At 51.6% G+C, this 27,436-nt stretch overlaps 3 protein-coding genes across 9 annotated transcripts; 1 reads left to right on the forward strand and 2 right to left on the reverse strand.

The window, feature by feature from the left end:
• The first annotated feature begins 62 nt into the window (after positions 1-62).
• Man2c1 (mannosidase alpha class 2C member 1) lies at positions 63-11,266 on the forward strand. Of its 2 annotated transcripts, XM_027414997.2 has the most exons (26): positions 63-199; positions 481-603; positions 933-1,056; positions 2,362-2,432; positions 3,989-4,166; positions 4,403-4,592; positions 5,688-5,794; positions 5,966-6,076; positions 6,292-6,384; positions 6,504-6,620; positions 6,807-6,902; positions 6,989-7,134; positions 7,484-7,607; positions 7,943-8,064; positions 8,152-8,237; positions 8,317-8,472; positions 8,672-8,769; positions 8,919-9,013; positions 9,267-9,371; positions 9,456-9,612; positions 9,708-9,851; positions 10,166-10,275; positions 10,370-10,449; positions 10,621-10,769; positions 10,851-10,960; positions 11,040-11,266. In XM_027414997.2, the coding sequence occupies exons 1-26, from the start codon at positions 99-101 to the stop codon at positions 11,164-11,166; spliced, it is 3,120 nt and encodes a 1,039-aa protein (XP_027270798.2). In that variant the 5' UTR covers positions 63-98; the 3' UTR covers positions 11,167-11,266. The 2 variants fall into 2 exon arrangements, with proteins under 2 accessions (XP_027270798.2, XP_035299615.1); XM_035443724.1 differs by lacking the exon at positions 481-603 and having other exon boundaries at positions 69-199.
• Positions 11,267-11,819: 553 nt separating this feature from the next.
• On the reverse strand, positions 11,820-18,283 carry Neil1 (nei like DNA glycosylase 1). 4 transcript variants are annotated; one of them, XM_027415003.2, is made up of 11 exons: positions 16,822-17,568; positions 15,917-16,372; positions 14,344-14,478; positions 14,191-14,254; positions 13,884-13,983; positions 13,395-13,522; positions 13,041-13,068; positions 12,823-12,884; positions 12,450-12,612; positions 12,290-12,310; positions 11,820-12,094 (listed from the first exon to the last, which is right to left on the reverse strand). In XM_027415003.2, the coding sequence occupies exons 2-11, from the start codon at positions 16,348-16,350 to the stop codon at positions 12,084-12,086; spliced, it is 1,146 nt and encodes a 381-aa protein (XP_027270804.1). In that variant the 5' UTR covers positions 16,351-16,372; positions 16,822-17,568; the 3' UTR covers positions 11,820-12,083. The 4 variants fall into 4 exon arrangements, with proteins under 4 accessions (XP_027270804.1, XP_027270800.1, XP_027270799.1 ...); XM_027414999.2 differs by lacking the exon at positions 16,822-17,568 and adding exons at positions 17,609-17,737; positions 18,248-18,283 and having other exon boundaries at positions 12,044-12,310; XM_027414998.2 differs by having other exon boundaries at positions 12,044-12,310; positions 16,822-16,896; positions 17,380-17,440.
• Positions 18,284-24,010: 5,727 nt separating this feature from the next.
• On the reverse strand, positions 24,011-27,209 carry Commd4 (COMM domain containing 4). 3 transcript variants are annotated; one of them, XM_027414989.2, is made up of 8 exons: positions 27,095-27,209; positions 26,002-26,073; positions 25,692-25,757; positions 25,459-25,498; positions 25,101-25,220; positions 24,881-25,012; positions 24,377-24,553; positions 24,011-24,243 (listed from the first exon to the last, which is right to left on the reverse strand). In XM_027414989.2, the coding sequence occupies exons 1-8, from the start codon at positions 27,095-27,097 to the stop codon at positions 24,203-24,205; spliced, it is 651 nt and encodes a 216-aa protein (XP_027270790.1). In that variant the 5' UTR covers positions 27,098-27,209; the 3' UTR covers positions 24,011-24,202. The 3 variants fall into 3 exon arrangements, with proteins under 3 accessions (XP_027270790.1, XP_027270791.1, XP_027270792.1); XM_027414990.2 differs by having other exon boundaries at positions 24,881-24,961; positions 27,095-27,208; XM_027414991.1 differs by lacking the exon at positions 27,095-27,209 and having other exon boundaries at positions 25,101-25,332.
• Between the last annotated feature and the right edge of the window lie 227 nt (positions 27,210-27,436).

The following is a 27,436-nucleotide window of genomic DNA, read 5'->3' on the forward strand; positions in this document are numbered from 1 at the left end:
AGGAAGGTGCTGGTTGAATGCCGGAACCTTCGGTTCTAGGCGGTGCAGCGAGCCGGCAGCACCAAGGATCTTCCCAGGAGAGAAGTGGGCGCATCGCCATGGCGGTAGCGCCGTTCTTGAAACATTGGCGCACCACTTTTGAGCGGGTGCAGAAGTTCGTGTCCCCGGCCTACTTCACCGACTGTAACCTCCGCGGCAGGTGTGGCCCCTGGTCTGCGTAGCCGCAAACCGCAACCGCGCGCTCGTCCCTTCCCTTCCGGAGGGAAACCCAGGCTTGTGGCCACCGGGGCCGCAGAACAAAGTGTCCTCCGCGAACAAGGCAGGGCTGGGGAGCAGCGGGTAGAGAGAGGGTGGCATATGCTGCTGAGCTGCCAGGCAGTCCTCACGGCGTTAGGCTGAGAGAGCGTTTTCCGTTCCGTCTTCTGGCGCTCGGGTGGAAAGGGGGCGGCTTCAAACACGCCCCCATTGGTTTCTGCCCAGGCTTTTCGGGGACAGCTGCCCGGTGACACTCTCCAGCTTCCTAACCTCGGAGAGGCTTACCTACGGGGAGGCGGTGCAGCAGGACTTCAGCCCTGCGCAAGTCGGCGACCGCTTCGGACCCACGTGGGTAACACCCAGCCTGGGAAAGCCCCGCCCTCTAAGTCCTCAGCACTTCGTTGTCTTGGGCCCCAGACTGCTATATGACGGAGAGTGGCGCCCTCTGCTCGGATCCTTTCATCCCGACCGCCTCTGCCCCTTTCCCTCCTTAGGTTTAGATGAATGATCTTTTCCTTTCATCTTTGTTCTCCACCATGTCTCTGTTCTTGTGGCTCAAAGCTGAGTACCTTGTAATAGCTGCAGATACTGAAGGACCTGCTGACATTTAATTCAAGGAACTATGTCAGAACAGGGTTTCCACTCCTCCTAGGCCTATCACAATAATTCTCTTACAGATGGTGGACCTGCTGGTTCCGGGTAGAACTGGTCATTCCCGAAGCATGGGTGGGCCAGGAAGTTCATCTTTGCTGGCAAAGTGATGGTGAAAGCCTTGTCTGGCGTGATGGGGAACCTGTTCAGGTGAGGTACACCCCTCCGACCCAGACACTGCCACAGATTAGCCCTGATTTTTGGAGAAGTCACAGCTGAATGACTGGGTCTCCAGAGTGGTTTCATGTTTCAGGTCTGAGGGAATTGCCATTTGGATGCCAATGTTACAAACCCCAAGTTTTCATAAGCTATTTTTATTGTTTTTAGTACATACTTACTGGAGAAATTTCAGATCATTCTAGAATACTATAAAGTAAGGCATTAAATTATCTTCCCAAGAGTAATGAGTCTCTTATCTCTACATCTCACCCCCAGATATATAACTGCTTCTGTATGTTAAATGTCATAACAGGTTTAACCTTTGTAGTATGTGATAGGACTTTATGTCCATTTATAGATTGAAAACTAAGCCGGGCGTTGGTGCACGCCTTTAATCCCAGCACTCGGGAGGCAGAGGCAGGCGGATCTCTGTGAGTTCGAGGCCCGCCTGGTCTCCAGAGAAGTGCCAGGACAAGCTCCGAAGCTACACAGAGAAACCCTGTCTCGAAAAAAAAACAAAAAAACAAAAAACAAAACAAAACAAAACAAACCCTAAGATAGAGGTTTCTTCTATGGTTCACACAACTTCCATTCCAAATTCCAGTATATGGGGTAAGAATTGTCCTAGAAGAAGGCAGAGCCCTATTCATCTTTCCTCCATTATAACGAGAGCGAATAACTACGCCTCCCAAGGGCTGGCTACGGGTGTCTCCTTATACTCCATACAATGGCTAAACAGATGTTCCCTGGAACCCACCTTGCTAAACACTGGGGAGGAGCAAATCTGTCTCAAACTCCTTCAACTTTTTTTTTTTAATTGAACCCAGGACCTCATAAATGTTTTTACCACTTTGTTAATCCACTCATCCCCTCCCCCCCCCATTAAATTTGAGAAAGGGTCTTGCTGAGTTTTCAAGCCTTGAACTTGTTAGCCTCCGGCATTGACCTCCCAAGTAGCTAGAATTATAGACCATATATCACTATATCTGGCTCATTCCAATGGGATTTCCCTTTATGTATTCACAGGAGAAAGGCCATCAGAAATCACTCCAGGCATCTTAACCCCTGACCAAGATCTTTCCCATTAGACCATACGCTAGCAACCATATGCTGTGTGGTGGTCATTAGTAGGTGGGACACTTGCTACCAAGTGTCCCTGATTAGTTTGGCCTAGCCTTTCCTGGTAGAGAGGACTCAGGGTTGGGCAACTGGATAGCGGAGCTTGGCCTCCTTTGGCTTTATACTTCCTTTGAATTTTCCAAAGTCCTCAGGCTCTGTCTTTCTTTTCTCTACCAGGGTTTGACCAACGAGGGTGAAAAGACCAGTTATGTCCTGACTGATAAGTTGAAAGAAGGAGACCCCCGGAGGTGAGTGAATGAATCTCAGGAGACTAATAAGCTGGGAGGAGCTGAGATCCGAGTGATCTCAGAAGTACTTCCTAGCACATTTGCCCTCACATACTTTGGTTATAGGAAGCTTGATTTTTTTTTTTTTCCTGACTCCAGCTGAATTCTGAGGTACCTGCATGCATGTGGCATTCATTTATACAGACAAACAATTAAATCTTAAAATAGTATTTCCTTGTGATAAATATAAAAGAACACAAATAAATCACTCCTATTATCCTGCCACCTGGGGATGACCATGCTTAACAACCCAGCATTCATAGTCTCAAGATTTCTCTCGGCAAACTTTTACTAGTTGAGAATATATGTGTTTGATATTTTGCACTCAGACCTTTTACATTCCATTTTTTTTCATATTTTTTCATATGATACCTTCAAAAGCTAAGACATTATTGGTTTAATTGGATTTTTTTTTTTATTATTTTGTTTGAGACAGTCCCACTGTATAACCCTGGCTGTCCTGGAACTACCATGTAGTTCAGATGGTTCTGAACTCACATAGATCTACATGCTTCTTTTTTTTTGGCGGGGGGGGGGGTGTGTTTCGAGACAGGGTTTCTCTGTAGCTTTGGAGGCTGTCCTGGAACTAGTTCTCGTAGACCAGGCTGGTCTTGAAACTCACAGAGATCTGCCTGCCTCTGCCTCCTGAGTGCTGGGATCAAAGGCATGAGCCACCATGTATGATTACATTATTTTTTTTTTTTTTTTTTTTTTTTTTTTGGTTTTTCGAGACAGGGTTTCTCTGTGGCTTTGGAGGCTGTCCTGGAACTAGCTCTTGTAGACCAGGCTGGTCTTGAACAGAGATCCACCTGCCTCTGCCTCCCGAGTGCTGGGATTAAAGGCGTGCGCCACCAACACCTGGCTATTTCATATTTTACTGTACACTGTTTCAGATTCTTCCAAACACTGGGAATATGGTAAAGGGCCCTTGACAACAAGGGGAGACAGAAATATTCATAGAATTATGAAACTGCTGAAGATTCTGGAAGAACACATTGAGAACTCCATATGGGAATTGCCATACTAGGAGGGGCTGGGAGAAGAGTCAGAAAGGCTTCCCTCATGACGTTGAGTTTAGCTCTAGCAGAGCCTGGGTGCTGCTTCCAGGAACAGCTAGCTGTACTATGTTGGCTGGTGGAGCTTGGGACTGAAAGTCAGCCTTGGAAGAGCGAAACTTGTTTACTGTGCACTTCGGGCTCTAAAACAAAGAATGCTTTGCACAGACAGCTTCAGATATATGAAGCTAAACAGCAGTGTGGCTCATAGGAATCCAAGGTTAGCCGCTATCTTCTCTGCCCATAGTAGAACACTCCTCAGAGGACATGGATTTGAACTGGTGTTTATTTCTACTATGATCCTCCCACAAATACACCTGACATCCCATGGGTTCCTCTGGGAAGTGGATCCTGGAAGTAAATGGGGAAGAGTCAACTGAATGCCTCCTACTTGCCCTCTTCTCAAGCTCCCAGAATCTTCTGCCAGTCCATTGGCCTGAGACTGCCTCTCTACATTTACAGCTTGACTCTCTATGTGGAAGTAGCCTGCAATGGGCTTCTGGGAGCCGGGAAGGGAAACATAATTGCAGCCCCTGACCCTGAGAAGTTGTTCCAGCTGACCCAGGCTAGGCTGGCTGTGTTCCATCGTGATGTCCACAAGCTCCTGGTGGACCTGGAGCTGCTGCTAGGCATGGCCAAGGTACTGGAGTGCCCCATCCCCCATCTGGAGCCCTGTTTCAGGCAGACTGTTTCTTAGGTCGGTTGACTGGCACTCTGGAAGTCCATAGTCAGAATAGAGTTTTCCTGTGCAAACAGGAATGGTATTGAGTTGGGGCTCCAGTGGGAATAAAGGATTAGAAGTGGGGGGACCTGCTGGAGCCTAGTTCTGTAGTAGTGCTTGAGAAGAAGGCATTAAAGTACAGAACCCTGCTACAGGGCTTGGGGGAGCACGACCAGCGCAGCTTCCAGGCCCTGTACACAGCCAATCAGATGGTGAACGTGTGTGACCCTGCCCAGCCTGAGACCTACTCAGCAGCCAAGGCCCTGGCCTCCAAGTTCTTTGGCCAACATGGAGGTGAAAGTCAACATACTATCCATGCCATGGGACACTGCCACATTGATACAGGTAGGGCCACCAACCACTGGTTGTTGGGTGTCAGGGATGCCCTTTAAGTCCTGGCTGCGCCTAAAAAACACATGATGTTTGGTAATGTTTTGCCCTCTTTTTCCGGATGGATGTCATGAGTCAGGGGTATTGGATCATGAGCTCTGCTAGCTATGGCTTGCTTATTCGTACAACAAAACCTGAATCCTCGGGAGGCCCTGTGACAGACATTGGATAGATTGTGGAGACTGATGACCCCAGAGTGGCCAGTCACGGTGTTGTTGCATATGGAACTTGGGGCTAGAAGAGGTATTTAACCTAGCTGGATTAGGAAGTCCAGAGAGGTTTCCTAGGCAGTGACGTTTGAATTAGTAAGAATGAAACAAAAATGGAATTAGTTGAGACAGGGACTCCCAAGCACAGGGGCAGGTTTCCAGGAAGGGTCAAGTATTCAGCTTTGTACCTGATGAGTCTGTAGTATGTCTGAGAGTTTTGGGTTTGTGTTTGTTTGCCCACTGTTACTGGGTTTAAGTCCAGGTATTTGCTATGTATCATTGGCCGGTTTTGATAGCAGTCCTCCTGCCTCAGCCTCCTGAACGCTGGATTACAGGTGTGAGCCACCACACCCTGAAATGCATGTTGTAAACAAAATCCTTGCTGTATTGATTCTGATTCAGCTAAGGTTTCTGAACATGAAACAGGGCTCTTTCTGCTGAGCCACCATGTGGTGTCCTGGGCTAATAAGGTTGGACCTGAGGCCTAGAGGTCAGGAGGCCCTGCAGGTACCTCCCATAGTACAGCTTGCGCAAACAAGTTCATCCTGTGCCACGTTCTAGTACCTCTGCCTCTGGGGAATCTGAGCCTTAAGTACCATTCTTCCAGTGTCTGGTGCCTGTGTCCTGGTAGCTGATCCCAGTCCATCTTCCCCCATCCTCTCTTCCTACCTTGCAGGAGGGATACCACAAGGGTTATCAGGGCAGACCTGGTATGAGAATAGGGCAAGGCTGACCCTCTGCAATCTGAGGCTGGGTCTGAAAAGGTTTAGGGGTAAGACAAGAGGGGGTAGGCTAGAGGGGGGGCCTTGTTGACTCTCCATTCTGCCCCCTCACTCCTCAGCCTGGCTTTGGCCCTTCAAGGAGACTGTTCGGAAATGTGCTCGGAGCTGGTCAACAACTGTGAGGCTCATGGAGCAGAACACTGACTTCGTCTTTGCCTGCTCTCAGGTCAGAGGGCAACTATGCGGAGCAGAGTGGGCCTGAAGATCCCTAAGGCCTGGGGACTTCAAAGGCCAAGAGTGTTCCTTCCCATCAGCTACCTATGGGGCCACCAGATGCTGAGCCATGAGTGGGGTCCTTTTTACTCCTGGCCCAGCTTCTATCCCATGCTCCCCACAGGCACAACAGCTCGAATGGGTAAAGAACCACTACCCTGGCCTGCATGCCCGGCTCCAGGAGTTTGCCTGCCGTGGACAGTTTGTGCCTGTGGGAGGCACCTGGGTAGAAATGGTAAGTGCCCATTCCTAGTACCATTCTCTAGCAGCTGTCAGCTGGGCCTGGAAGTGCAGGATGGACTCATCCTGGGGTTATAACCCTGTGTCAGGGCTCCCCTTGCACCTTCACGACAGTGAAGCTGGCCCACGCTCCTACCTGTGTCTAGTTTGGTGCTAACCCCAGCTCTCTTGCTGTCCGTGTGTGTCTCCCCCCCCCCCCCTCCCTGTCAGGATGGGAACCTTCCCAGTGGAGAGTCCATGGTGAGGCAGTTCCTACAGGGTCAGAACTTCTTTCTGCAGGAGTTTGGGAAGATGTGCTCTGAGGTAGGCTGGGTACCACACCAGGGCATACATAGGGGCTGTTGGGCCTGGGCCTTGGCCCACAGTACAGAGGGCTGAGGCTCAGGTGTCTCCACTGAGAACCCAGAGCCTCCTTCCTGCAGTTCTGGCTGCCAGATACATTTGGCTACTCAGCCCAGCTCCCCCAGATCATGAGCGGCTGTGGCATCAAACGCTTCCTGACACAGAAACTGAGCTGGAACTTGGTCAACTCTTTCCCAGTAAGCAAGACCCAGGGGTCAGGGTCGCAGGGTTTGGATCCCATTTGGCCCATTCATCCCTTTCTGGGTGCTTGAGGGGGCCTGGACAAGACCACCAAAACCCTATCCAGATTGTGGTAGTCCTCTGCCTAGATTATAGCTAACATGTATGTGAATGGCCTCTTTCCTGCCTGTCTCTGCCGGCAGCACCATACCTTCTTCTGGGAGGGGCTGGATGGCTCCCGAGTGCTGGTCCACTTCCCACCTGGAGACTCGTATGGAATGCAGGGCAGTGTGGAAGAGGTGAGGTGACATATAATGCTGGGGAGTCAGGGAGACAGAGAGGGCTGGGTGTCCTGTCCTGGACTGACCTGTCCCTGTCCATCTAGGTGCTGAAGACGGTGACCAACAATAGGGACAAGGGGCGGACCAACCACAGTGGCTTCCTCTTCGGCTTCGGAGATGGGGGTGGTGGCCCCACACAGACCATGCTGGATCGCCTGAAGCGGTTGGGCAACACTGATGGGCTGCCCAGGTCAGGCCTGAGCCAACATCAGCCCTTGGCTCTCAAGCCACCTTCATGTAGCCCCATCCTAAAGCCCTTGCCCTGAGTCTGCCCATTGTTTATGTATCAAGCTCAATCCTTCCACTGGACCTTGTATCTTTCATATCCTGGCCCATCAATCTTCCAAACTCCTACTCTGGGGGTTGGGTAGAGGGAAATTCTGATGTCGGAAGGGGCTTGACCCCACCTGAGCACAGCACTATCTATAGGGAATTTTCTAGGGCGTGTCCTTTCTGTTGGGGCCCTCTGGTCTGCACTGTAGAGGAAGGGCAAACTATAGGGCTCCCAACTGGGAGCCCAGGCCTGTGATCTTCCTCAGGGTGCAGCTGTCTTCTCCTGGGCAGCTCTTCACAGCACTGGAGAGAGACTCGGTCCAGCTGTGTACGTGGGTTGGGGAACTCTTCCTGGAACTACACAATGGCACCTACACTACCCATGCCCAGGTCAGGGCCAGTCCCCCAGCCTAGCAAACAGAGGGCCTTGGTCTGTGTAGGGCTGTGGGGAAAGGGGGGTAGGGAGGGCAGAGGTGGCTCCTCCTACCAAGTAGAGGTTTGAAAAAGAGAGGTACAATAGCTGGGTTAATCCCATACACAGGCAGGAGGTGGGACAGCCTCTCTGGAGGAAGGTTCTGCTGGGAGGCCACTTGGGAAAAGTTTCCTATGAGAGGCCATGTCCAGGAGGCCTTGGGAGGCTGTCAAGGGTTCTGAGCAGCAGAGAGGTTTGGAAAGTATCCTGGACCACAGCAGACTCCAAGCTGATTCTCCCTCCCTGGGCACAGCTCAAGAAGAGGAATCGGGAATGTGAGCAAATCCTTCATGACGTGGAGATGCTGAGCAGCCTGGCCCTAGCCCGCAGTGCCCACTTCCTATACCCAGCAGCCCAGTTGCAGCACCTCTGGAGGTCAGTCAGATAGATGTCTCTGCTGCTTACCTGACTTCCCACCCTCTCTTTGACTGCCCTCCCCATCTCTGCCTTTGGTACCTACAGACTCCTACTCCTCAACCAGTTTCATGATGTGTTGACTGGAAGCTGCATTCAGCTGGTGGCAGAAGATGCCATGAACTACTATGAAGGTGAGGCTGACCTGAATTCAAAGCAGTCCCACTGCTCTCCACCCATTGCCCACCCATGATCAAACCCATCTCTCCTCAGACATCCATTCCCATGGCAATACGCTGCTCAATGCTGCAGCCGCAGCCTTATGTGCTGGGGAGCCAGGTCCTAAGGGCCTCCTCGTTATCAACACGCTGCCCTGGAAGCGCACTGAAGTGTTGGCACTGCCCAAGCCTGGTGGGGCTCACAGCCTAGGTATGAGTTGAAGGGGAAGGCTGGTCCCACAGCAGGAGGAACCAAGGCTAGGCAGTGTAGCAGGGATACTTCCCCACGGATCTCTATCTTGGGGTACCCCAGTTTGGAGAGAAGTAGCTACATCCTATCCCACTCAACCTATCCTTAACCTGAGTAAGGTTTCTAGAAGGTGACACTGATGCCCAGGCCTTGTCCCCAGCCCTGGTGACAGTGCCTAGTGTTGGCTATGCCCCTGCTCCCACACCTACTTCACTGCAGCCCCTGCTGCCCCAGCAGCCTGTGTTTGTGGTGCAGGAGGTAAGTCCTAGCAGCTCCCAATGGGGTGGGGCTTACTCTGGTGTGCTCCTTGGTCTCGTGCAAGGTTCTGGGGTAATGCCTGGTTCTAAGAGGGCTGGGCTGGGGTTGGGGAACACAACTAACTGAGCTTGAGGACTCTCGCACCCAAGACTGACGGTTCTGTGACTCTGGACAATGGCATCATCCGGGTGAGACTGGACCCAACCGGCTGTCTTACTTCCCTGGTCCTGGTGGCTTCTGGCAGGTGCCAACCCTTCATTGTTCTTAACCCCATGCCTGGCAAGTAGATCCCAAACTCTGCCTCTTCTCGCTGTCCCTTAGCCATCACATTGTCCAAATAGTCTACAAGTGCCTCTAGGCTGGAACCCACACATGGGGCAGGGCAGGCTGGCTAGCAGTCCCTTGGCCCCTGGCCCTATTTAACCTGCCCCCACTAAGTTCAGCTGGAGAGAGCAAGGTCACACTCTTGTGAAGCCCCTGTCCTCCTGTTCTTCCAGGGAGGCCATCGCTGAGGGTGCCCTGGGGAACCAGTTTGTGCTGTTTGATGATGTGCCATTGTATTGGGACGCGTGGGATGTCATGGATTACCATCTGGAGACACGGTACATACTGGGCAGGTCCTTGGGGTGGTCGTGGTTGTGGATACACGCTGCTCTGGCTTAGTGCCTCCCACCTTCATCTTACAGGAAGCCTGTGCGGGGCCAGGCAGGAACCCTGGCAGTAGGCACTGAGGGTGGCCTACGGGGCAGTGCCTGTTTCCTGCTGCAGATCAGCCCCAGCAGTCGGCTCAGCCAAGAGGTTGTGCTGGACATTGGTTGCCCCTATGTCCGCTTCCACACTGAGGTAGAAGGGGCAGGGTAGTGGCCCTCTTCCCAGATGGGCCTGGTGAAAAGGCCTAAATGCCCTTTTCTTGTCCCTACCCTCCATTCCACTCCCAGGTGCACTGGCATGAGGCCCACAAGTTCCTGAAGGTGGAGTTCCCTGCTCGAATACGGAGCCCCCAGGCTACCTACGAAATCCAGTTTGGGCACCTTCAGAGGCCTACCCACTATAACACCTCTTGGGACTGGGCTCGATATGAGGTCTGACGTGGGAAATGGGGGAAAGGGTGGGGCTTGGACTCATCCCTGACTGAGGAGAGACTAGTTTTGTGATTTGTGGACCAGAGGAGGAAAATGACTGACACCTGTGGTTTCTAACACAGACCAGGCATTTGCTAAATCCTTTGGTTTGATACTATAGCCACTGTTACCATTCCACAGATGAGTAGGCAGGCAGACAGATGGGATGGCATGCCCAAAGCTCCCTTGGGTATCAGCTAAGATGCAACCATAGGCTCCTACTGAAAAGAGCTTTGCGATAAGAGCCACCCATAGGCCTTGGGTCTGCCCTTCAGGTATGGGCCCACCGCTGGATAGATCTGTCTGAGTGTGATTTTGGGCTGGCCCTGCTCAACAACTGCAAGTACGGGACATCAGTACGAGGCAATGTCCTCAGCCTCTCGCTGTGAGTGCAGAGCCTGCCAGGCCCAGGGCCGGCATGGGTGTGCGGGGCTTCCTATGCTACAACTCCAGCCCCCTGATTTCTCCCCCCACTCCAGGTTGCGTGCACCTAAGGCCCCAGATGTTACTGCTGATATGGGGCGCCATGAATTCACTTACGCCTTGATGCCACACAAGGGTAAGTACCAGGGTGACGGGGCTCTTCTGTTGCCTTTGACACCTCTCTGCCCTTTCCCAAATCTCCAGCAGGCACTGTGGTAAACTGAGGCAGCTTAGCCCCATATCTCCTCCAGAGGCACTGTGGGGAATCCCGTTGTACACATGTGTTTCTTTCTGGGTCCTTCCCCAGGCTCATTCCAAGAGGCTGGTGTTATCCACGCTGCCTACAACCTCAACTTTCCTCTGCTGGCACTGTCAGCTCCAAGCCCAGCACCTGCCACCACCTGGAGTGCCTTTTCTGTATCTTCACCAGCAGTAGTGTTGGAGACCATCAAGCAGGCAAGAGGCAGGACAGTCTGGGGAGGTTCCTGGGATGCACAGGTTCTTGGCCCCGCCCACTGCCCAGCTTTCCTTTCACAGGCTGAGAAGAGCCATCAGCCCCGCACACTGGTTCTAAGGCTGTATGAGGCCTATGGCAGCCATGTGGACTGCTGGCTATACACATCTTTGCCTGTTCAGGAGGCCATCCTGTGAGTGGAAATGAGATAGAGGGAGAGGTGGGAGCCCTGCCCTTGTCAGTCCTTATGGCATCTCCTTTTCTCCATCCAGTTGTGACCTCCTGGAGCAGCGAGACCCTACTGGTCACTTGTCCCTTCAGGACAACCGCCTGAAGCTCACCTTTTCTCCCTTTCAAGTGAAGTCCCTATTGCTTGTGCTTCAGCCTCCACCGAACTGAGTATTGTTTGTGGAGAGCTTTGGGAGCTCCTCATTTCCACCTCCCTAGCCCGAAATAAGCTTCTTGTGCAATAAATGCTTAGATTAGCAGTCCTGTCTAATCCAGCCTTGCTGCTCCTTTTAGGGCCACTCCTTGGGCTGTAAGGAGGATGGAGAGAGCTACTTTTCAGGGGCAAGATCTAAGGTTACCTGTGCGTGCAGGGTCTGGTTTGTGGCCCCACCTGAGAGACTGGAGACCTCAGGTGGCCATAAGCCAAGCGACCTTGAGATAAAGGGTTCATCCTGTGTCAGCAGCAGAGGTGGTAGGGCTGGACAGGAGGCTCTACACACATGCTCTCACGTGCACACACCCCTCCTCATCTTACCACCCTCAGCTGCGAGGAAAGCTTTTGGCAAGTGTTAGGCTAGGGGTACATCCAGCCATAGGCCCTGAAGAATGCTGCACTGCCTGAGCCCAGGTCTGCAGAGGTGCTGGCTCTGCATAGGCAGACTGTCCTCTGATTGGGTTTTGAGTGGGTGGAGGGTGGGGGGTGGAAGGTAGGGAATTGCATTTATAAATAGGTGGAGCCATGCAGTATGTCTTTCCAACCTGACCTCATACCTTAAGCAGCCAGCCTAGAAAGCATGTGGAAGATGGCATATATTTATAAACATCACAAGCCAGGAGGTGGTGGCACACACCTTTAATACCAGCCCTCAGGAGGCAGAGGCAGGTGGCTCTCTTGAGTTCAAGGCCAGCCTGGTCTGCAAAGCAAATTCCAGGACAGCCAGGACTACACAGAGAAACCCTGTCTTGAAAAGACTACAACAACAATATCAGTAGGATGTGGTGGCTCACTCCTGTAATCCCAGCGATTATGGAAATGAAGGCAAGAAAATCAATCAGGAGTTCATTGTCATCCTCAGGTACACACGTGCTCAAGGCCAGCCTAGGATACATGAGACCCTGCTTCAAAAAACAGTTGTACAGGAAAAGTCACAGGACCCAGGGCACATTGCTTCCAGGGATTCAGACATGCCCCTAGATTCATAGCAAGGCAGCAGGGAATAGAGTCCAAGCAAGGAAACCTCCATCTATGAGGCTGAAGTTCCCCCAGCCTCCCTGGATTGGGTTTTGGCCTTACTCTTTGGGGGTCTGCGGCGACCTGTGGGGAGAGCAGGTGAGTCAGTGACTGTGTGTCCTGACCTAGGCCTTCCTCTCCCCACCCTGTGTCACTTCCCATCCTCCCTGAAGAGCCACTCCCCGGGGACCCTTCCAACTCCAAGATGTTGAAAAAGATCCACCTGTGGTTGCCGGTTGCCCCCCTCTCTTTCCTTTCTTGGGGGGTGTAGGAGTTTCCTGGTTTTGTTGGAGGCTGGTCCCTTCAGACTGTTGAGCTATAGTTTTAGGAGGGTGTTTCCTGGACCTCCGAGTCCTGGAAATGGACTTGCTTGAAAGTGGAAGGTCCTGCATAGGCAAGATGGTCCTTATTGGTTTTCTTCCTAGCAGTTCACACGTGTGAGCATTAGGACCCACCACTGACATTCCCCACCATACACCAACAGCCCCTGGAGGGAGGACACAGGTGGCCAGGAGCCTGGCCTGAGCAGTGGAGTTGGCAAGAGTCAGTGCAGAGGAGGTAGGCAGGCAGGCTGGCTGGTTGGCTGGTGCTCATACCTCTTTTCTGTCTTCAGCCTCTAGCTGTGTCCCCTGTGGCTTCCTCTTCCGGGATCTGCCCCCTGTTGGATGTTGCCCTGGAGTTAGCCCTAGGGCTTCAGCCCCTCTCTAGACTCATTGCTGGGTGACTCCAAGATTAGAGAGGGATGGGAGGATGGCTGTGCAAGGCCAGCCCATGGCCTTTCACTTCTTTATCTCTTACATTAAGAGCTGCTTACCTTTGGGTGCCAAGGGCCCCGGATCACCCTAAAATGGAATGAGGACAATTCTGGAGTCAACCTGGTCTGGTGAACGGGCAGTTTCCCTTGGAGTGGCAAGGCCACATCTTTTCAGATCTATATAACCAACCCTACCCCCGCCACAACACACACACACACACACACACACACACACACACACACACACACACACACACACACACACGTACGTTAGCTGCCTTGACTGGCTTGGACCCTGAGGCTCCAAGAAGAAGAGCATCACATTGGCAGGCCTCCACAGGCTAAGGTCATCTCTACCTGGCTCAGACCTATCTTACTACCCCACCAGCTTCATGTGAGCAATAGGGCTCAAACCTGGAACCAGATGGTACGGCCATGCCGGTCTCGCAGGGAACTCATGCCTGGCATGCCATAGCACCGCAGCCAGGCTCGGAAGGCAGCAAAATCCTCCTCTCCACGCTCTGGTCCATAGCCTTTGCCCCCTGAGGGACAGAGGAACCAGTCAGAGGTGGGGGGGGTAATTGGGGAGTGTGGGGGGGAAACAAGGATTCTGGTTCAACATGGCTCAGACCTCAGCTAAAGAAGCTGATGGGCTGAGTCAGCCCCACACTCCCTCCTCCCACTGTGACTAGGTTGGTGTCCTCCCATTCTGGGTCCTGGCTCCTCTCCATCAGCAAGGTGAATCTTTGTCCCTCTTGCTGCATGGGAGGCTGGGAGGAAGTGGAAACATGCCAAGAGACCTGGTCTGTTTAGCAAGCTCCCATTCCCTAGGGCCAAGAGGATAGCTGCTCAGCATCTCACAGAGGCTAAAGCAGACATCATCTTGGCTTCCCCAGGCCTCACCCAGCTCAACCACTTCCTTTGGCACCAAGTGACACAGTTCCAGCAGGTCTGGGTTCTGCAGTTTGGCCTTGATCTTCTGGCTCAGGGTCAGCTCTGGGCTCTGAAGGGTGGGTGGGCAGAACCAAGGTTTTAACACAGGGTACTCACCCCACCTCACACTGAAGACTATGGACTCCCCTCTAAGCTTGGCAGGACCTTTGATGTGGTTCACACCTCCTCCACACACTTGGCGAGCTAAGGTAGAAACACCTGACTACCGATATCCTTGCCACCCACACCAGCACACGTGCTTTCGCACTGTCCTCACCGGCCGGTACTGTTGCAGGGCCTCTAGAACTGTACGGGCCTTCTTAAAAGGGGGTATCTTCAGCCTGGGAAGGTGACGAGGGTCAGGGCTAAGTAGTGGATGTGACCACCCATGTCCCACCCCAGCCATTGTACCCATAGCCTGCCTGCTCACCGGTACAAGATCTCTGCCCGCAGATAGTTGCCAATGCCATTGAAGAATCTCTGATCCAACAAAGCTTCGCAGATGGGTCGGTCAAAGGCTTTGTCTGATAGGTTCCGAAGTACATTGTCCCTACAGGGACATAGGCTGGATGCATGAGACCCATCCCACACCCGGGAGAGAGACAGAGGGCTGGGGAGGCAGTTCCTGAGTGCAAGGAGAGACAGTCCCAGCTCCCTCTGGTGTCAGTAATATTTGGGCAGCTGGAGCCTCAGTTTTCCTGTTTGTTACATGGGAACAATATGGGATTGTTTATTGTTAAAGAATCAAAAATGTTCAGCTAGGCATGGTGGCTCACACCTGAAATCCCAATACTTGGGGGGCTGAGACAGAAGCATAGAGGCAACTTTGGGGCCAACCTTACCAACATAGCTTCTCCCAGGCCAGGCAGGACTACATAATAAGACCCTGTGTACACATACACACACACACCAAGGTGTGGTGGCTATGCCTATAATCAACACTGTAAAGGCTGAAGCAGTAGACCTACTGCCATGAGTATGTAGCAAATACCAGGCCATCCTGGGATAGGGTGAAATCCTGTCTCAACTTGCCCTTACTCCCTCAAATTATGAAGGACTAGCTGGGTGGTGGGCATGAGTGAGTGTGATGAGAAGTTCTAAGAGAGATGCTTCTGTGTGGTGCTGTGTCATCATTCCCCCCCCCCCCCCCCCGCACGCAACTGGAGGACTGTGGAATAAGCTCTGAGATTTATCAAGAGACAAAATAGAACCTTCTGGCAAGCAACAAAAAACCAGGGCTATGGACAGTGCTTCTCCTGGGACAGCAGGGAGTCAACTGCTTCTGTGACACCAGAGATGTGACCAAGTCTAGGGCTCAACAGAGGCACAAACTCTGTTCCCAGGAGGGAAAATGAGAAAGTGCCAGGCCCACCTCAGGCCTGCACACCTTCACTTTTTGCCAAGACTCTCCTCCAAGCTTTACACAGCTGGCTCCATCTCCACCATGCCAGATCTCAGCTCAAAACCTTCTCTCGTGTGGCCATTCCTGATGTGCTGCTCCCCACCCTTGGCCAAAGGTCTGTGTGTGCTGGCCCTGTCTTACCTGCACATCCCCAATGCAGCGAAAGAAGGGACACATTCACCCCGCCCACTGCTGTACCCTACAGGGCCTGTCTTGGAGCAGAGACTTATTGCCTCTTTAGAGAAAGTACTGAGAGCAGAGACGGTCATAGAGGAGACCAGAGGACAGACAGGTGAGCAGGCAGAATGTGAAGACCACCAAAACCTGACTTCGGCTCACTAGACCACTTTCTCCCCACTGTGCAGACTTGTTCTTAAGGTTGGATGAAAGCCTTCTACCTTCCTTGATGGCCTGGGACCACCAGGAAGTACACTGGGATGCTGGGTCCAGCTCAACTCTAATGCTGTTTCTGTGTCCTCAGACTTTTGACCTGCCCAGACACCATCTCAATCTATAGATTAGGGGGACCGGACCGAGGCCCAGTAGGGGCTGGGATCTGTTTCTTGTGGGCCTGGATGGTGCTCTACATACCCAGTCCTACCTGAACCGTTCATACTCCAGCAAGACACAGGGTCCGCGGCCTGGCTGCCATTCACCCCCAGGGTCCCAGTGGCCAAAGCGGCGGATGTCCACGAAGCAAAGGGCAAGCCGGGGAGCAGGTGGGGCCGTGTAAAAACGTAGATGGGCATGGGGCGGCAGTGCATCTGCAGGTGCCAGCTGGAAGGATCCAGACATACCAAAGCGGAAGACAAGGGACAGTGCCTCCTGAGGGGGCTGGGCACCAGGCAGGGGGCTCAAGGTCAGGCGAAGCTCCTTGCCTCGGGCTAAGGCTGAGATGTGGTAGGCACTGCTCTCAAAGGGCACCTCAGGGTTGCGGCTGACAGAGGACTTCTCTACACACCCACCAAATACCAGCCCCTTACATGTCTCATTTACAAAGTGGCTGGCCAGGTGCAGCTCTGGGCCCTCTGGCATTCTGAAGGAGAAATGGCAGCCCCTGTAATGGGAAGAGAACAACAGGTTGTGCCAGAGGTGTCTTGTTAAGTAGGAATTGTCACCAAGGTTTTACAGAGGAAAAGGCAGAGAGCCAAGGAGACATATGACCATCTAGGATAGGCAGGAGGATGCTGACCTAGCCACAGCCCCTGTTTCCCATTCAAAGTGCAAGCAAGGCCAGGGTACCAGGAAGCTGAAGCTGGAAGGCAGGAAGGCTGTCTTTCTCACTAATGCTTCCCTTCCATGGGCTTGCACACCTGGTTTTAGAATACCGTTCAGATCCCTGTTGGAGCCTGTTACTTTGTGTCCTCTGAGCTCCCCCCCCCCCAAACCTGTTCCTCCCATCTCCAGGCCTTTGGCCTTACTCTTCCCCCACCACATTTGAGGGAGGCCTTCTTTCTCCCCAGCCACATCTTGACTTCAGAGCTCCCAAAGTTCAAAGGTTCTCACCATCTGTTCCAGCTGCTACCTGTTGGCACTCCAAAGGCAAAGCTGTCAACCACAGTTTAGACTGGCCCCGAATGTCTAGCATCCATAGAGGTAAAAACTCAACTGCGTGTTGGGCCAGCAGCAACAGACCTAGACTACTATCACCACAAAGACAGGACGGAGAGGCTCCCTCCCAGATGCCCTCTCATCAGGGCAGAGAGCAGAACTAGGAGGAGGGAATGCTCCAATTTGTGCACAGTCCTATTCTCACAGACCCCAGGGGTAGGGGATGGGGTAATCATAGTGGGGGTTCCAGGAGGGACCGGGTTCTGGTTCTTTGCCCTCACACCATCTTTGCTACTTGCAGAATTTGCGGTTTAGCGAGGGCAGACGCCTCCGCACCAAAAAGGGTTTGATTATCGGAAAACCTTCAGAGTCCTAGTTTCGCGAGGAGGCGGAGTTCTCTATGGCACCTCTCCCCGCAAGAAAATCTTGGGTTCCCTCCCTTCCAAGGCTCCCAGATATTTTAGATCTTCAGTTCCCCTGAGGGTCCGTTATGCCCCCATCCAAGCGGGATACCTAAGCTGGTTGCCGCTCAACCGCAGACTGCAGCCACTAAGGGGTTAATCACAGTGGCCTGCGGAACCTCAGAGCACGCTGGGAGAGGACGTAGCCGCCCTGGCCCCTGCTGGGAAGTGTAGTTCTTTGGGCAGGCGGCGCGTACGTAATGGAGTTCTTTAGTTATGGGGATCCGGGCGTCGGGCAAGTTTTGGGTAGTCGCATGGCCTGGAGAAAGAACCCGTCTTACCGAGAGCGGAGCCGCGGTCAGAATGGGTGTGCGGAGTCGCAGCTGTCTGCAGCTGAAGTTACCAGTTAGTCTGGCAAGGGTTGACACCCTCAGCCGGAAACGGCACCTGCTGTGTAGAGCCACCCGCACCTGTGTGCAAGACACACACAGGTGCATGATAAACAATCCCTGGGGACCCAAGACGACCATAAATGTCAGTGCAGTCAGACATAACATACAAACAACATTATCACTGCCTGCGGAAGTGCATCAGCCAATAACACAGGCTTTTAAATTGAATCCGGTTAAGAGGCTTCTGTGGGGGGAGGGGCTCTGTGGCAGCCTGAGGTAAAGTCAGAATTTAGGCACAAAAGCTTGCTTGGTTTGTTTGTCACAACCTCAGACACAAAAAGTGTAGACAAGATACTTTTTTTTTGCCAGGCACAAAGGATCAATGCAAAGTGCAGGAACAGAACCCAAGGAAGTTCTTTCTGTGTGTCTGTGGCTGGGGGTGGACTGGGAGTGGGGGTGGGGGACTGCGTTGAGAATAAGAGAAGAGAGTACTAGTAGGACTGAGCCTCAAAAAGCCCAGGGAAGTGAAAGTGGAAGGATTAAAAAGTATAAAGGAGAAAGAAAACCTCTGCAGGGTGCTGCATTTACCTGATGCTGACCAGCAGCTATGATTTGCTCTTCCACTTACTTGCCCCTCCTCTCTCTCTCTCCTCTCTCTCTCTCTCTCTCTCTCTCTCTCTCTCTCTCTCTCTCTCTCTCTCTCTCTCTCTCTCTCTCTCTCTCTCTCTCTCTCTCTCTCTCTCTCCCCCTCCCCCTCCCCCTCCCTCTCCCTCTCCCTCTCTCTCTCTGTGAGGAAGGTTAAAGAGAGGGTCTTGCTATGTATTCCTGATTGGCCTGGGACTCAAACTGGCCTCCAATTTCCTCTAATCCTTTTTCCTCTGCCTCCCCAGTAAGAACCTGGGTTGTAGGTATGGGCCACTGTGGTGGTTTGAATGAGAATGACATCCTAGGCTTATATTTTTAAATCATTGGTTCCCACTTGGGGGAACTGTTTGGGAAGAATTAGGAAGTGTGGCCTTTTTGTAGAAGGTGTATCACTGGGGGTGGGTTTTGAGGTTTCAAAAGTCCACATCATTCCCAGTTATCCAGAACTGCCCCCTCCTGCTTGTGTGTTACTAACATGTGAGCTCTCAACTGCTTTCCAGGACTAAGCCTGCCTTCCGGGTGCCATGCTGCTGCCCATGGTGGCCATGGACTCACCCTCTGACACTGTAAGCCCCAGTAAATTGGACTCACCCTCTGACACCGTGAGCCCCAGTAAACTGGACTCACCCTCTGACACCATGAGCCCCAGTAAACTCTTTTATAAGTCGCCTGCCTTGGTCATCGTGTTTTGTCATAGCGATAGGAAAGTAACCAAGACATCCAGTGTTCATGGCTTGAGGGAGTTTTTAAAAAGATTTATTTTTTTAAAGTATTTAAGTGTTTGTTTGTCTACATGTATGTATGTGCTCCATGTGCCTTTCTGGTGTACTCTGAGGATGAAGGCGGCATCAGATCCCTGTAACTAGAATTGTAGATGGTTGTGTTCCACCATAGGGTACTGGGAACCAAAATTGGGTCCTCCGAAAGAGCAGCAAGTGCTCTTATCTGCTGAACCATCTCTCCAGCCCTGAAGTACCAGGGGATTTTGCATTTTGTTTTGTGTTTTTGAGACCTGAAACTTGCTGTGTAGACCAGGCTTGCCTCAAACTCACAGAGATCCACCTGCCTCTGCTGGGACTACTGAAGGTATTTGCTACCACACCTGACTGAATGTGATACATTACACAACTGCTCCCCACACTCAGGAGATAATACCCATGAAAGCACACCTATAGCAGCCACAGAGAAAACCACTGCACTGTCTATCCGTGGATACACAGACTTTTAAAACATGTGGCATGTATACTGGGCTGGAGAGATAGCTCAGTGATTAAAGCACTTAATCTTCCCATACTCAGTCAATCTTAGTGGTCTTAGTTACTTTTCTCCTGCAGTGACCAAAGACCAAGACCATGACCAAGTCTGGTTCGCAGCACCTGTTAGACCCCCGGAAAAGTCAGGCCTCCCGGGGTCTCAGCCCACAACCGTGGTCACCCCAATCACCAGGCGGATTCGAAAGCTTGCTGCAAACTGCATGAGGCTTTATTGTTATTTACCAAGCTAACCCCATGTTAGCTCAGGTCTTTCACCCACCCGCCATAGCGGATGGCTAGTAAAAACAGCTTGAACCGGCTGCCGAGAGATCTTGTAGGGCAGTGTAAGGAGAGTGTCTAGGGGTATGCACAGGCTCAGGATTGGTGTGCCTCCAGGCTTGGAGGACTTGCCCTGTGTTGATTGGCCAATTGGTTGTTATGGCCCATAGGCCCTCCCAGGGTGGTTGCTATGCTCTGCGAGTCATTACTGTGCACTTGTCCGTAAAGCACACCCAGAGCCGTAAAGCATAGCGCCACCAGCTAACTTCTGATTGGTTCCTTGCCACAAGGCAGGCATCTGACCTCTTAGTGACCAAGGCAAGGTCATGGCAAGCACGTGTTACTGTCATGGCTGCCAAAATGGGGAGCTGGTCCATTCACACCCACCACATCTGGCAGCTCACAACTGTAGCTCCAAGCAGATTTATCAGGCAGTTGTACTCACATGTGAGAACCTGAACTATCAAGAGAGTGCACATGCACAGCTCCCCCCCCCCCGCCAGATTATAAAGATAAAAAAAAACACAGTATGTGGGATATAAGCAGAGTGGAATAGTGTTCACTGCCTGCCTGTGGCAGCAGCATAGATAATCTTGAGGACATTTTGCTAAATGGTTGATCAGTCATGGAAGGGCAAACACTGAGATTCTATTTATATGGGGCATCTAAATTAATCAAACACACAAAAGGAGTGAGTAGGATGGTTGTAGAAAAGAGGGAGAGGAAGTTGATAGTAGGAATAAAGTTTCAGTTACCTAAGATGAGTAAGTGCAGCATGGCCTCCGTAGTTAGCATGACTGTACAACGAAACTTTAATGGGATGGTTCTCGTGTTGTATTCTTTTTCTTAGATTGCTGTTGTGACATATATATGATGGGGACATTCATGTGCCACATGCGCATGTGGAGGTCAGAGGACAGTTTGCAGAAGTCAGTTCTTTCCTGCCAGCTGAAGCAGCCCTCTTTTGTTTATGCTGCTGTACCATACTCCAGCCTAGCCGTCCCCAGAACTTCCGGGCAATTCTCCTGTCTCCGCCTCCTGTCTTGATTTAAAGTGCTGAGATTATAAATGCTTGTCAATGCATCCCGATTTTTCACTTGGTTTTCCAGGATCAAAAAGCAAGTGCCTTTACCCTGGAGCCCTCAATGTTAACTGCTCTTATCACAATTCAGGGAGTGTATTTTATCTTCTACTCCCAAATTTGTCCCTGCTGTTATACTCAGTATCTCATTCCTCTTGAAAGCCAAAATATTCTCTTGTGTAGACAGTCTCTTGGTCTATGCAGTTACCACCTGGGGGCATCAGGTATAGGAGTGATTGTTTCTTCAGCACATGCGAATATCCACTTTCACATCTAAATTTAACGTTTTTTTTTTTTTTTTTTTTTTTTTTAAAGAGAGGGCCTCACTATGTAACCCCGGGCTTTCCTAGAACTGGTTGTGTAGACCAGTCTGGCTCTGAACTCACAGAGAGCTACCGGCCTCTGCTTCAGGAGTGCTGGGATTAACAGTACTGACTACCACACCCAGCTTGTTTGTTTTGTTTTTCAAGACAGGGTTTCTCTGTGTAGTCCTGGTTGTCCTGGAAATTGCTCTGTAGACCAGGCTGGCCTGGAACTCATAGAGATCCACCTGCCTCTGCCTCCTGGTGCTGGGATTAAAAATGTACACTGCCACTGCTCAGTTTCCCAGCTTAACATTTGTTTCATTTGTTTTTCAAGACAGGGTTTCTCTGAAGGTTTGGAGCCTATCCTGGAACTCTCTTTGAAGACCAGGCTGGCCTCCAATTCACAGAGATCTGCCTGCCTCTGCCTCCTGAGTGCTGGGATTAAAGGCATGTGCCACCAATGCCGGGCTCTCCAGTTTAACTTTTTAAAATTGCTTTTTACTGTGTAGGAATGTACATATGCCTTGGAGTGTATCTGTGAAGGCCCGGGGACAATTCTCTGTAGTCCACTCTTCCTTTCCCCATGAAGGCCTCAGGGATTGAACTCAGGTTGCCAGTTTTGGGGCAGTTGACCCACTGAGCCATCTCATGGGACCCCCTCATCAACATCATCCAGAGGTTTTTGGACTCTTGATGATTTGCCACAATCAACTATTTTTGTTTATTTGTATCAAGGATTGAAGCCAGGGCCTCATGAATGCTGGGCAAACTCTCTAATCTTGAACTATATCATTAGTCTTAAAAAAATAACCACCTAAGGCAACAGTTTTAATTAGTTGCGTAAGCTAGCCTTGAACTCACTATGTAGCTCTGGCTAACCTCAAACTCATGGCCATCCTCCTGCCTCAGCCTCTTAAGTACTGAGATTAGAGATATGAGCTACTTGCCTGGCCAAAAGGCTACAGAGATGTTAGGTTGGAAATCAGCTTTTTCTTTTTATGCTGGAGCCTGAAGCCATTCTGTGCAAATGCTACTTAGTGAGTGCCATGCGTAACTCCCCAGAAGGCCCCATGAACCTGCTCAAAATCCTGCTTCAGCCTCTGGAGCAGGTGGGTGATAGGTTTGCGCCATTGGGCACAGCTCTTTCCAAAGGTCTAGTTGGCAGTTACAAAATGTTGACCCCCTCCTTCCCATCGTCTCCTCCTTCCTTTTTGATGTCTCCTGTATCCCACTTGCTGTGTGTAGACAAGGCTGGACTTGGCCCGAATCCTTTGCCTTCATTTCCCATGTTCTGGTATTTCAGGTGTATACCATGATGCCTGGCTCTATTCCATTAATACTTATGTATCAACTAGTTGCAATCAACTAGTTGCTTAAAAAAAAAGTTTCACCTTATTGAGTTATGACTTTGTTTTTCTTTTGATACAGGATCTCTCTATGTAGCCCTGGTTGTCCTGGAACTCATTATATAGACCAGGTTGACCTTGAACTCACAGAAATCTTCCTGCCTCTGCCTCCTGAGTGCTGGGATTAATATGTGTGAAACCATACCCAGATGACCTTTTATTTAAAATTATTATTTTTTGAAATAAGATACTACTATATAGCCCAGATTGTTCTCAAACTCACTTCCTGATTTAGCTTCTATGCTTCAGTTACAGATGTGTACCTCTTCACCTGGCCCATGTTTATTTTTCCAGCTCTGGAAAATCAAACCTAGGGCCATGTATATGGCAGGTAAACACTGCTACTGAGCTGTAACTCTAACCCAATGATTCTTCCTTCTTTTAGCAATTTTTTCCTCTCTCTTTTTTTTTCTTCTTGGGTTGGAGGACAAGGTGTAGCCTTGGTTGTCCTGGAACTTGATCTGTAGACCAGACTGGCCTTGAACTCAGAGAGATGCACCTGCATTTGCCTCCTGAATGCTGGGATTAAAGGTGTGTGCCCCATGCCTGGTGCTTTTACCAATTTTCAGACTAAGATTTGGTGCAGTAATTGTGTCTGACAGTGACAAACTGCATTGGTCTGCATTTAAGGCAGTGTTTTATTTTTGTCATTATGGACTCATGTGTTTTTAAAAATTTTTTCTTCCTAAAATTTCTTTTATGTGTATGGGTGCATGTTTGGACCTACATGCATGTTTGTGCACAATGTTCATACAATGGCCTTGGAGGCCAAAAGACATGGGATCTCCTGGAAGTGGTGTTACAGACAGTTGTGAGCTGCCATGTGAGTGCTGGGAATCAAGCCTAGGTCCTCTCCTAAAGCAGCCAGTGCTCTGACTGCTCAGCTTTCTCTCCAGGCCCAGCTTTTTAATTAATTAGTGACAATTTCTCAGGTAACATGGGCAGGCCTGGAATGTGGCCATGGATGACTCACTGGTACTGGGGACCAGAATGAACAGCGAGTCTACAGATAGGCAAGGTGGGTGCTATCTTTGACTTGTGATGCTCTTGGTTCTGTCCTTTCTGTGCAGACCTTGTCTTCAGGCTCCCAGCAAGCGACACTGAAAGTGATGGGCAGAGGTCAGATTGTCATCTGGTCTCTCTTACTTGGGCTGGGATATAGCTCAGTTGGTAAAGAGCTTGCCTGACCTGCATGGAGCCTAGGTTTGTTCCCAGCACCACATAAACCAGGCATGGCGGTGCATGGAATCTCAGAACTCAAGAAGTAGAGGCAGGAGGATTAAAAGTTTAAGATCAACTTCAACTAGACACCAAGTTGGAGTCCAACTTTGTCTCAGGACTTCTGTCGAAAACAACAACAGAAGCAAGCAAGCCTGTACACATTGCTGTCTGTACACAAGTTTATTCTTTTTTCCTGGTTGACAAGTACTTTCTTTCAAAGGAAAGAAGGGGATTCTGGGGAAGACTCCCCAGGAGCACTATGTAGAAGGCCAGGCAGTCAAGAGGACAGGGCCAGTCTTGGAAGAGAAGTGTGGAGCACTGAGGAAGCAACTCAGAGGCCAGGAACACCCATCTCAGCCCAAAGCGGTCATCAGGGTCTGAGCCTGCTTCAGTTCTGCAGGGGACAAGAGGGTGGCATGGGGAGTGGTAAGGGACAGAAGCCAGTCTAAGGCCAGCCTGGTCTTTAGAGCCAGTTCCAAGACAGCCATACCCAGGAGGTCTCCCACTCTCTGTAGGTCCAGCCTCACCTGCCAGGAGAACCTGGAACTTGTCTGCTGAGAGGGACATGGAAATAGGTTGGGCCAGGGCACCCGGGGCAGGCACGATCTCTAGCTGCAGGTGCACCATGGGCTCCTCCACAGAACGGAGCAGGCTGGAGCTCAGGGTGTAGTCCACACGCCAGCCCACATGGGCCAGCCTGTTCACTGCAGGTAAGAAGTTAGGCAGCTATCAGACAAGCCAGGAAGTCCTCTACCTAATTCCACAATGGGGCTCATCCCACAGCCCTTCAAGGCCTATAAAGCCTCCAACTCAGGCCTGTTGTAGGGCAGGTTGAATATCTACCACGGGCCTCAGAAAAAACAAACTCAGGCCGTAGTCATGAGATGCTTGGCCAGTTCTAAACTCTTCAACTGTTCTGTATGTAATTGTGGTTAAGGCTTCCTCTGGACAAATAGCAGTTGACTTGTGTTTGTACTTTCCAGAGTACAGCCCATGTACTCCCCCCGCCCCCAGGCTGTTTTCATACTCACCACGCAGGCTGCAGGCCCGAAGGTGCTCCTGTAGAGGGTTTTGCTTCTCTTCGTAACAGCGGCAGAGGCTGGTGGCGTGCTCTGCAAGGAGATGGAGCTCTGCTGAGGTGGCAGGTGGAGACTGGCACTGGGCTTTGGATACATTTCAGTGTCAACAAGGCCTCAGCGTACCCTCCAGAAACCCCTACACACGGGTTTCCCACCTGTCCACCCTGCATACCTCTGGGCAGCCCCAGCTGCTGTAGCTCACTGGACAAGGAATCACTGTCCACACTATGCTTGGCTGCACTGGAGAGGATGAAACTCAGCACTGCGACTGTAGCCTTCACATCTCCAGACTCTAGAGGCCCACAGGTGAGGCAAGGGGTGTCACTATGGCCCCAGCTGCCACCCTGCCCTGTTATCTTCAGCTTTGGGCCCCAAGTTTCTTGAAGCCTGGGTACTACTACTGACTGGATCAGCAGGAGGTGGCAGACAGTGGGGACAGGAGAGGGCTATCAATATGGCTCTTCCCTTCCTCTCCTCCCCTGAAGCAGGAGGGTCAAGGAAGGCCATGGTTCCCGTTCAGGGGTACTCACCAAACTTGGCATCAGCAGTAAGCTTCAGGATCTTCTCATACTACGGGAAAAGGAGGTCCTCAGGGGGTGCCAGAGCCCTGTCACCAGCCCCTTGCCCCTGGACCAGATCCTGTGGTAAGGAATGTGCTGGGGCTGGAGGGAAGGGATGTCCAAGGGGGCTGGGAGGCTGCAGAACAGACTTCTCTGGGGCTCAAAAGGTTATTGGACAATGGAGTGTTGGCTCCCGTACTCACATCAATCCCCTGCCCCAGGAGCTCCTTTAGCACCTGGCTACACAGCAGCCGCAGCTTCACCGAGGACTGGAAAGGATGTCACTGTTTCAGCCAGACTGACCCATCTTACCCCTCATTCTGGGGGACTGGCTGAAGGAGGGCCAGTCATGTGACTGTGACCAAGGCCACACAGCATGGAGGCCCCCATACCCATCAGGGAGACTCCCCCACCCCACTCTGCCCCTTCCCCCAGCTCCCAGTCCCAATCTCTGCCCTCTACCCCCACCCAAGCCTCTCTTCTCCCAACCCTAAGTTAACCAGTTCACTCAACAATCTTGGCCAGTGTGCTGATCTCTGCCAGAACCCAGTCGGGACAGTCCAGATCGCCACAGAACCGGAACCTCTGCAAGAGGGTAAGGTAGGAAGTCAGGCTGCAGGAAGGGCTGAGGTGGCCAGGATTCATGTCCACTCTCTGGTCACCTGTTCTCCCCTATCACCAGACTGTCCTGAGTACTCTCTCCCTGCCCACACCGCCATCTGACCTTGTTCTTTTACTGTCTGCTCAACAAACATCAATTGGTGGCAGTTCTCCATAAGTTCCCATCATGCTGTAGCCACAACAGTTTGCCGGATGCTACCATCACCTCAGCCTTACCCGTCTTCATCTTTGCTGGACCCTCTATCCTCATTCACCACGCTCCCGCCCTCCCATCTCCCTTTCTGATGCTAGGTTTTTGGGGGGCTTGTTGTTGGCAGTACTGGGGCTGATCTTCACCAAGCTCTAGCGGGACAAGATGTGTAGTCTCCCGGTGGCCTAGCTCTTTCAGAGGTTGCACAACCGTCCCCTGTCTGAGGACACCCTTCCATCTCCCCTGCTTCCCAACAGGACTACACAAACTACCCTAAACCGACCCGAGTGGGCCCAAGGTTCAGGAAAAGTCTCTGCGGTTGGACAAAGAACTATGCCTGCCAATTCCTGCTTCTGACTTGCCGTCCCCTTTTGCTGCACAGTCCCGATGCCTGTGCAGGCTAGACACTCAATAGGAATCTGCTCAATGAATGGATGAATCAGAAAGCTCAATCCAATCAAGAACCACTTCCTGGCTATGGAAAGCGAAGAGGCTTCCTAACCGTGTGGACCCGTCCTAAGCACGTTCTCGTCTTGGTCACCCGACAGCCGGGGAAGTGGGCTCCCGCCGGGGGTCCTCTTGGGGCCTGGGGGGAGTGTGTGGGAATCCGGCTCCTTCCAGGCCCCGGGATGAACGCGGTCGCGCGCCCATGCTGTGATGCGTGGCTGCGCCTGCGGACTCGGCCGTCCCGCCGCACCCAGCAGGCTCCAGTAAAGATTCTCTTGTTACGTTCCTAGAGCCACCAAACCTCCTTCTCGCCCGATACCCGGCTACGCAGCTTCACTAATCCCTCACCATGGTGCCAAGAGACCAAAGCCAGGACTTCTTCCAGCTCAACCCGGGTCAGCTGACTCGGCGATCACGTGACACCGACGGGCAACGTCTGGGAGGGCGGGACGTTATGGTGAAAACAAATTGACTACTGAGAGTGCGTATTTCTCTGCCTCCAGATCCCCTTCTAGGAACAGCCATCCTGCCCGCGTTTCACCAGGATTATCAAGGCAGGAAGAAAGGGTGGAAATAATTTCATTAACTTAAGTTGGAGGCGGAATCCCACAAGCCAGGAGTATTCATTCAGGCGGGCTCCACGATTTCCTCTGTGAGCAATATCGTTATAAACAGCTATGGAGCATGGCA

Source organism: Cricetulus griseus, chromosome 4 (assembly GCF_003668045.3).
Source record: "Cricetulus griseus strain 17A/GY chromosome 4, alternate assembly CriGri-PICRH-1.0, whole genome shotgun sequence".
NCBI lineage: Eukaryota > Metazoa > Chordata > Mammalia > Rodentia > Cricetidae > Cricetulus > Cricetulus griseus.